The following is a 10,187-nucleotide window of genomic DNA, read 5'->3' on the forward strand; positions in this document are numbered from 1 at the left end:
GCTTTAAAAAAATTACACTGGGCTCCAGGCACTAAATTGGGTTAGGAGAAAACAAGAAAACTCATTAAGAGTTATTAACTTGAGAAAGTTAGACAAAAACATTATTAGTCTTTCATATATACACAAATACTTCATTTGAGGGAAACTGGGGACATTGGGTGGTAGGAAATGTACACTGGTGAAGGAACAGGTGTTGGAACATTATATGACTGAAAACCAATCATAAATAACTTTGTAATTGTGTATCTCACTGTGATTTAATTTAAAAAAAATTTTTAGTGTTTTGATTCTGACCCTATCATACCTTCTTGACCAAAATTTATGCTAATCATAAAATATGAAGTATACCACCACCAATGTAATAACTTATCACCATATCTACCACAACTATTAGGAACATGCTCTGTCCTGATACTCTGGGCAGCCACACATATTTCTGGATCTCATTTATGTTAGTACCAAAAATCTCTCTTGCTAAACCAAAGTATAAGAGGCACACAAGAAATGTATGGAATTACTGGTGGTGGAGAATGGGCACTGGTGAAGGGATGGGTTATCGAACTTTGTATGGGGGAAACATGAGCACAAAAATGTATAAATCTGTAACTGTACCCTCACGTTGACTAATTAAAAATATAAACTATTAATAAAAAAAGAAATGTATGGAAAATTCTGAACTATTATTATTCCAATGACCTTTGCAGAAATGAGGGACTGAGAGAAAAAAAGCAAAACTAAAAATAGTTTGAAAGTTCTGACATGCTTAAAGAAAAAAAACTCATCATCTATTGCATTGTTAGTCTATTTTCTAAGTGAAAACTCTTATTTTCTTACCTAAGAGCTGTATCTATGTCAGAAATTTAAATTTTAATTATAAGGAAACAAAGGTAAACACCACCATCTTTAGCTTAGTAAAGTATAGATTGTCAGCTACATGCTTTTTTTTTTTTTTGCCTTTTGGGTCACACCCAGCGATGCACAGGGGTTACTCCTGGCTCAGGCACTCAGGAATTACTCCTGGCGGTGCTCGGGGGACCATAAGGGATGCTGGGAATCTAACCCGGGTCAGCCGCGTGCAAGGCAAATGCCCTACCCGCTGTGCTATTGCTCCAGCCCCTGTCAGCTACATGCTTTAAAAGTAAAAAATTACCTCTATATTTCTTTCTTTTTTTCTTTTGGTTTTGAGGAAGACTGGAGCAATAACACAGCAGGTAGGGCATTTGCCTTGCATGCGGCCAGCCCGGGTTCGATTCCTCTGTCCGTCTTGGAGAGACTGGCAAGCTACAGAAAGTATCCCGCCCGCACGGCAGAGCCTGGCAAGCTACCCATGGCACATTCGATATGCCAAAACCAATAACAAGTCTCACAATGGAGACGTTACTGGTGGCCGCTCGAGCAAATCCATAAGCAATGGGATGACAGTACTACAGTGCTTGGTTTTAAGGACAGACCTGGTGGTGCTCAGGAGCGACTCCTTATTTCTATGACCAGGGGCTGCTCAGGGGACCAGGCAGGGACAGAGATCTAACTCAGGTCACCACTTGCCAGGCACACATTCCGCCTGTTTCGCATCTCTCCAGCCCTATTTTTCTTTGTAAGTAAGACTACAAATGAGCTTTTCTAATGTGTCAGAAAATAATTTTGTTTTTGTTTTTTGGTATCCAGCAGTGCTAGGAAACCATGCAGAGTGGGCACTGCAGTCCTTTGAAGTCCTTTAATAGCACCCTTCAAATTTTACCAACAAAGATTAATTTATTTAACAATTTCATTTTCTGTAATAGAAATATAATTCTCTAGTAAGAAGCACAAAAAGTTCAAATAATATAAAGAGTGTATATTAACACAATTTTGCAAAACAACCTAGGGAGATCTAAAATCAAGTATGTTTTTTATGGTGAGCCAAAGAAGAATAGAAATGTAAGATTCAACGTTATAAATGATTAGATTTAAATCAAATATCCACTGAAGTTATGCGAAAAATTCAGAAACATTACTGCATTTGTATGCAGTTAAGTTACAGTAACTATTTTAAATAACAATAACATGAGTTAAATTACAGTAACTATTTTCAATAACAATTATACACACACACACACACATATATATATACATATATATATATACAATGCAATACTATGCAAGTTAGTAAGAAAAAATGAAATCTTGGGCTGGAGAAAGAGTAAAGGTTAAGGAGCTTGCCCAGCAAGTAGATGCAGCCATAAATCTGGTTCAAATTTTGATCCAGAGCACTACCAGACATGGTCCCTAGCTCTTAACAAAAATAGCACTGTCGTCCCATTGTTCATCAATTTGCTCGAGCAAGCACCAGTAACATCTCCATTGTGAGACATGTTGTTACTGTTTTTGGCATACTGAATACGTCACGGGTAGCTTGCCAGGCTCTGCCGTGCAGGCAGGATACTCTCGGTAGCTTGCCGGGCTCTCCGAGAAGGGCTGAGGAATTGAACCTGGGTTGGCTGCATGCAAGACAAACGCCCTACCAGCTGTGCTATCACTCCATACCACCCTGAACGCTCCCAATAACAAAAAGTAGAAGAAAAAAAAAACAACAACAAAAAAGATGAATTCTTGTAATTGACTGCAAACTGGATGGAACTAGAGGATATCACATTAAGTGAAATAAGTCAGAGGGAAGACAAATACCAGATAATCTCACTCGTGTTGTACAGAGAAACAAAACATGGGAATAGACAATAGTGAATGATGACAAACCCATGCCCTTGGATTACAAGATTGAGATTACTAAGCAAGGGGGGATTACGGGGGAAATGAAGAGGGACCAGAAGTAACATAAGGACATTGCTGTCGTAAGATGTGGTAATTGTACATCAAAGCCACAGATAATTATACTATTGTAAGCATGTTACCAAGTGATAGCAATTATCACATGTTAAAAATAATAAAAATTTAATAGCCATTCTCTAGTAAGAAGCACAAAAAGTTCAAATAAGTAAGAAGAAAGTGTATTAACACAATTTTGCAAAACAACCTAGGGAGATTTAAAATCAAGTATGTTTTTTATAGTGAGCTGAGGAAGAAAGCCAGATTATATCTTTAGTTTATACAAAGAACAGAGAAATTCAATTAAAAAAGTCAAAAAGAAAATTTAACTTTTCCCATATAAATATAGCTACGAACTACAAAAATTAAATATATCTATTGGTTATATAAATAATATGATCATTGCTATTATCATTTCCATTCTTAGAAATAATTCAATAGGGTCAGAGTGATAGTACTATTGGTAGATCACTTGCCTTGAACACAGTGGTCCCAAATTCAATCCCAGGCCCTACACACAGTCATTCCCCCAGGCCCACCAGGGAGCCCCTGAGCACAAAGCCAGTAATAAACCCTAAGCACCACTGGGTATGGACCAAAAAAGAACAGAAGAAAGAATTCAACAGTTATAACAAAATAATAATTGTTTCAAACAACTGCCTATGGAGTTTCTGATTTTAAATCCAAAACCATAGCTGGTCTACATAAACTTTGTAAACATAGCAAGTTATATGAGTATTAATACTTAGCATAAAAGATTAACATGTTTAATATAGTACTTTTTTTTCAAACTTTCTCTCAGTCTATATGGTTTGGCAACTAATTCACTGACTCAAAAAATAATAAAAATGTTCCCCAGTCAAGGACTATCTCCTTGCCTCCTTCCCAATGAAAATACTGTATATACAAATTAATACAGAATTTAAGAACAAATATAAAAAAGTAAGTGGATATGAAAAGCTAGCAACTCCAAACTTCAGCTTCTGCTACAAAGCTTTCTTTGGGGAATAGTAGTTAAAATTACTAAAGTTTTAGTCAGAAGATCTACATTCAACTGATTCTACTATCAGTTACACAGTGAAGAACATGTGACCCTCCCAGCACTAGTTTCTCTGATGAAAAATCTTGTCCAAAGATCTTCAAATGAGAACTAACTCACAAAGTTTTGAAGAGTAAATTTTTTAAATGTTAAGTGGCAAGTATAATAAGACATAGATGTATATCACATTTGAATGCCAAAACTCTAAGTGTCTGTTTGCTGGAAACTTTCTTAAATAGCTTAAAATTCACTAAAATTGGAACACCAAAATATAAGTAAAATTAAAATGCAAGAGAAATACAACCAAAAAATGCAGCAAAAAAGACGGTGAAAAATCTCACACCCTCCCTAAATAAAAAGTGAATTCATATTAAGTTTTGAGACAATTGAGGACTGTATCCAGATGAAGGATGATTTCAATTTTAACCAAACCTTAGCACATTCTGTTTCATTTAAGCAAATTCATCTTAGTGAAAAAAATTCATGGTTCTCAGATTAGAATTTTTTTTCTCACAAACACAGAACAAGAACATTATGTAAGGCACTTTATTCCCAAAATATTTATGTCAGAGAAACAAGACTATAGCAAAAATATCTGGCAAACAAAATGATAACCTATGAATAAGCATAGAGACCCTAACTAGGGTAGGGTGAAATATTCTAATTATTAAAAGGGGCATTCCACATTATGAAAATTCAAGTATTCTCTAAACATTCTCTAAACCAGTCCAGCTGTAAACTAGTCCAGCAATTTTGTTTTGTTTTATTTTGGGGCCACACTCCGTGATGCTTAGTGATGCTTAGTGGTCACTCCAGACTGCACTCAGAAATCACCCCTGGCAGTGCTCAGGGTGCTACAGAAGATGTTGAGGGCTGAACCCAGCTTGGCCGAATGCAAGGCCTGTGCCCTACCCACTGGACTATGGTTCCAGCCCCAAGTGCAGCAATTTGAATACTGACTTGAAGCCAATCTTGCTTCAAAATCCGGTAATAACTGCATCTGAACAATGAAAACAGCCACAGGTAGTTTCAAAGAAGATGACCCTTCAGAAAGCAGGAAGTAGCAAACTGCTCTGAATTAGAATATACAAGTATTCTTTTTCTTAAAGTTCAATAACAAACAGGTTTTACTAAACACTACTATCAATAAATTTCCGGGGCTGGAGCAATAGCACAGCGGGTAGGGCATTTGCCTTGCACGCTGCCGACCCGGGTTAGATTCCCAGCATCCCATATGGTCCCCTGAGCACCGCGAGGGGTGATTCCTGAGTGCAGAGCCAGGAGTAACCCCTGTGCATTGCCAGGTGAGACCCAAAGACAATAAATTTCCCCAAAAACCTGAGGATACCAAATCTTAGTTCTGAACCCAACACCCAATGCAGCTTTGAATAACCTCCAGTCATTTAATATAAATTTGATTCATTTCTTCTGTGAAATAGAACACAGATAATTTCAAGAAATAAAAACTAAGAGTGGAAAATTAGATTCTTAAGATAAAATATGACCAACTGTATGACTCAAAATTACACAAGAAAAACTACTCAAGAATGCCTGGAACATTTTGAACGCTTAGTGTTAATGAAGTAGGAATATATGCTTATAAACAATATCAACAATGAATATTTAACAACTCAAACTTTGTCTATAACCCAGGCAAACAAACCTTAGAACAAAGATATTTTCTGAGAGCTAAGCCTGCTAGATAACACAACAGGGAAAAAATAAGTTTAAGATGTCTGGTAGTATTCTATACTAGTATTCAGTCTAAAATAACCTTTTTTTCTCTAGTCATCATAATTAAAATTTTCCTTTAAAAAATAAAAGAGCTCTGGTGATAAAATCACAAATTCTTCAGATAAATCTCTTTTCCACTTGTTTCCATGGTTTTCAATGATCAAATCTGAATATATAAGTATAAAACCATCAGAAATCCTACAGGTACCTTCAGTGTTAGGAGCCCACCAGAATTGTTTTGGCTAGCTATTATACCATTTGCAAGTGGAAATAACACCAAAGTGTAAATTATCTTGAGTCCTAAGAAAACAACAGATTTAGTCACCAAAAAGCAGGATTAGTTGAGTTGTCAAAAAAGCCCCAGATCCTCACTCCTTAACTACATAAAGTCACTTGATCTTTCTCAGCCTCGATTTCTTTATCTGTAAAATGGGAATAATCTCCCACAAGGTCATTTAGAAGATCAAGTGAGATAACACCTTAAAAAGCACTTATAGCCTAGAATGTGTAATACAAACATGTATCAGAGGCCACTTTTGTTGTTGCATGAGCACTCGTGTTTCTAACAGATTTTCTCTTCTAAATATAACTTCTGATTTCATAGCAAACCACCACCATTATTCAAAATTGTTTTTAAAAAAACTTGCCTTAGACTGAGTTCTTTTTCCATTTCTTATGCTAAATTTCTCCTTCATTTCTTCTAAAATGATCTTCAATTTCTTTTCTTCGGGTGTCCCTAAGTATTTTTGGTTCACGTGAAGATAGCAATGCCATTTGGCTGATTCAAAGCCCCAGTGACAAGTCCTTTTGTCAGGTGATCTGTGGGAATGCATCACAAATGTCTGTGGCGCAAACATTCCACAACACTCCAGACACTGAATGCATGGAGCATCGGGCTGAACATAAAACTGGGGTGCAAATAGACCCTGACACTTGCCAAGGCATTCGTGTTCCACTTCAAAGGCACTGCCAGTTTCCTTTAACTGGGCCAATGAGCTTTTAGCAGGAAGTACGCCACTATTTTGGGGGAAAGTGCGTGGTCGCAATAAAGCATTACATAGTCTTTGTGCATCAGTTAACGTGATCAACCCACAGGATGGGGCATTGAATGGAAGTATTCCCAGGACCTTTAAGATATGAAGCTGGTCTGAGGAACACCTTGAACAATAAATATACAATTCATCACACACTGTATTTATTTGCTGGAGTGAAAATTCCCGGAGAACGGAATTTAAGACTTGAGGCAAACAAAGTCTCTTTTCTCCTCCGACCTGAAAACAAGAAATCGACTCCCCTTCCAACACAGTCTGTGTGAGCTCCGTGGAGCTATCAGAAGGAATGAGTAGTGGGCCAGGAAGGACCTGAGGAGACGGAAGAGGCAGAAAGACAGTAGGTGACATGCTTTCTTGGGAATACCTCGCTGAAAATGCCGCTGGACCACCAAGAGAGCTCTGACTACTTAAGTGAAATTGTGCCAGGGTGTGCTTCAGACTGGGATTTAAATGTAAAGGCTCAGGCACCGAGGCACAGGCCCGCTTGATATGCTCTCCGTCCGTTTCCATGGGCGCTTCCCCATACTCATCCAAGTGTTCCTTCTTCACCGTGGGCATTTTGTGTATCATCGTTTTTGCACTTGCATGAATGTCCGTCATCATTTTTTTCACCGGAGGGCTGCCATCATCTTCCATCCCATTCAGTTTTTGACTTGAGCACTGAACTGAGGAGAAACCTGCCTGTAGGTTTTCCATCGCTAAAAAGTATCGTGTTAAATAACTAAGTCTGAGATTGGCATTGTTACTTAATTCTTCATTTGAAGGAAAGAGAGTAACATACACCAATATTTATGGTGACTCAACTCTCCTAAGAAGAAATTTCAAAAATATTTTCCAAATTTCCCTGAAGTACTCAATAGATGCTGTAACTGTGTTCTGTTTGCACTCTAAATTTCAGGGCAAATGCTATAAAATTTCTCCTTGCCCCTAGCAAGAAAGAATATAATTTTAACAGTCAGCCTGGGAAAAAGCTTTTTAAAAAATTCTTCAGATTATATACAAAATTAAAAGTTCGTAATTTTCTCAAATCAAGATGTCTAGGTAAATGTAATCTGTTTTTTAAGCAAAAGACAGAGATATGTATGCAACTCCTCGTGTCATAAAATTAGACACAAGCAAGTCAATATGCTGCACCCAAAATTAATTTTTGGCACTGAAGACGCGAAAAAAAAAGTGGGGGAGTGAAGTACTGTCTCTAAAAATGATCTGTTGGTCTGTGTTGATAAAATGAACGCTTATAAATCTTCAAACCAATAAAACTCTTTGACTCCACTTGAACTTAATTGAAAATGATACAAATAAAATTGCTCTGTTATCTTCAAGAATTACTGTTTATTCTTCTTTCAATTAATCTGGAAGAGAAGGGGGATGGGAAGTTAAATTTGAATTTGCTCCAGAGGCCAGAAGGTCAGTCTGAAACCAGTTTCTTAATCTTAAACTGAGTTCACTTTACCAAAGGTGACACTTGAATGATTTCTTTAAATCTAATACCAGTTCACTAAAAGAACCTTCACTTAAAAGGGAAAGCACTTAAAGAATGGGTGAAGGAAAGAAAAAAGGACAACACCTAAAAGGAACTATATTTCAGCATAGGCACAACCTCAAACACACTATCGCACCCAGAGGCTTTCTCAGTTATGTCATTTTATCTAAAACCATCTATTATCTCTCTCCTAATTTAAAAAAAGAAACCGGTTTCATGCAGAAAAATTTGATACTTCAAGTGAACATAACTACCATATGTAACTAAGTTGCGATCTTAAGTGCATTAATTTATCTATTTTTCTGGAGTGGCTGTAAACAAAAATTAACTTTTCCTTTAAAAGGCTGGCGATTTTGCTTAATGGGAGCCAAAAGCCTGGGACTCTCCATCCTTGAACCAGACTAATCTGGGACAAAAAGCACAAGGCAGACAGACCTCACAAAGAATGCAAATGGAGGAAGAAAGGGGAAAGAAAAGATTCTTCTTCCACTTCCCTCTGGAGAGAAAATCCAAACGAAGTCCAACAAATAGAATTTTTTCTTTCCAAAGTCCCAGCAGTTTACCTTAAAGCAGACCCCAAAGGGTTAAGGACCAAGGCCACTAGCCAAGGAGCGTACTGACTTTTTTGGCCCACAACAGGAACCCCTTAGCCGACGTAGGCCAACGGAAGGGCAGGAGGCATGACCTGGGATGGGGGAGCCCCCCAAGCCCAAGCCTTCCGCCCCCGCAAAGGCATCCACCCATCTCGAACCCGAGTGGGCGGGAGAAAGTGGACCAGAAGGTCGGAGCACCCCGGGGGGTGCAGAAGGGCAGTGGGACCTGGAAGAAGGGGGCCCCCCGGGCGTACCCCGAGTCCCGGGCAACGCCGAGTACCCCCCCCACATGGTCCCTCCGCTGGGGCCCCGAGGACTGTGGAAATCCCCCTGCGCACCCTCTCCCCGGGAAGTTTTGGGGTGTTACCCTCGCACTCCTGAGCGCTGCACCTCCCGCTCCTGCCCGGGGCCGGAGGCGCGGGGGTCCCGCAGGTGAGGCGCCCAGCCGGGACCCCGCGCCGGCCGAGCGGCCCGAGCCCCGCGCATCCCCGGGGCGCACAGACTAGGGGCCGGGGGGGAGGGGGGGCGACGGGCGTCCGGGTCTCCCGGGCCGACGGCTCCGGTCAAGTGCAGCGTCGTCCGGGCCGGCGAGGCGGGACCCGCGGCGGGACGCCCGCCCGTAGCCTCCCACGGCGGCGACCCTACCCGGGACCCGCGCCCCGAACCCCGGACTCCGGCCTCGGCGCCCCGGGCAGCTCGACGGGCTTTGTTAGTCCCCGAGGGGCCCCGGCACGGCCGTCGGGCCGCCCTGGAGGACCGCGCACCCCCGGGTCTCCCGCCGCGTCCCCCCCGAACTCCCAGCCCCGCCACCCCGCCGCGAGTCGGGGCCGCACCTGCGCCCGCCGCCGCCGCCGCCGCCGCCGCGCCGCTCGCCCGCTCCCTCAGCCTGTGCCGGCGCGACTCCGAACCCCACACACATCGCTACACACAGCCTCTGACGTCACCGAGCCCTCGGCCCGCCCACGTCACTGCGGAGACACTCGGCTTCCCGCAGACGCCGCCGCCGTCTCCGGCCGCCCGGGGCAGAGCGCGGGCGGCGGGCGGGGGGAGGGGCGGGGAGGCCGGCTGGCCGAGGCCCCGCGCGCGCCCGGGGCCCTCGGGGACGCGCGCGCCGTCTGGCCTATTGTGGCTCCGCGGGGCTCAGCCCGCGCCCCGCCGGCTGGCGCGCGCGCCCCTCCCCCCCGGGCGCGCGCCTGGCGCTCCGGGCCCCGCGCGCCGTCTGGGCGGCTGGCGCGCGGCGCTGTCTGCGGTGCACCCGGCGCAGACAGGATGTTCCCTCCCGCCCCACCCCCCGCCGCCCCCCTTCCTTCCTTCCTCGAGTCGCCCAGCCGGCTGTCTGGGCCGCCAGCGCCCCGCCCCCGCCCCACCCGCCGCGCCGCGGGGACGGGCCAGACCCGGGGGCGCCCCGGCCCGGAGCGAGGGGGCAGGGCGGCCGCGCCGTGCACTGGGCGCGACCCCGGCAGCCGGCGGGGCGGAGACAGGGC

The 10,187-nt window shown here is 43.2% G+C and overlaps 1 protein-coding gene across 1 annotated transcript in view; it reads right to left on the minus strand.

The window, feature by feature from the left end:
• Positions 1-9,778, minus strand: part of SKIL (SKI like proto-oncogene) — a 30,184-nt gene extending 20,406 nt beyond the window's left edge. Inside the window, exons 1-2 of the mRNA XM_055127349.1 lie at positions 9,537-9,778; positions 6,223-7,979 (exon numbers count right to left, since the gene is read on the minus strand). Of these exons, the coding sequence (XP_054983324.1) occupies positions 6,223-7,323 (1,101 nt within the window). The 5' untranslated portion in view covers positions 7,324-7,979; positions 9,537-9,778. The remainder of the gene's footprint in view (positions 1-6,222; positions 7,980-9,536) is intronic.
• Positions 9,779-10,187: the final 409 nt, after the last annotated feature.

This window comes from Sorex araneus, chromosome 2 (assembly GCF_027595985.1).
Source record: "Sorex araneus isolate mSorAra2 chromosome 2, mSorAra2.pri, whole genome shotgun sequence".
Classification (NCBI taxonomy): domain Eukaryota; kingdom Metazoa; phylum Chordata; class Mammalia; order Eulipotyphla; family Soricidae; genus Sorex; species Sorex araneus.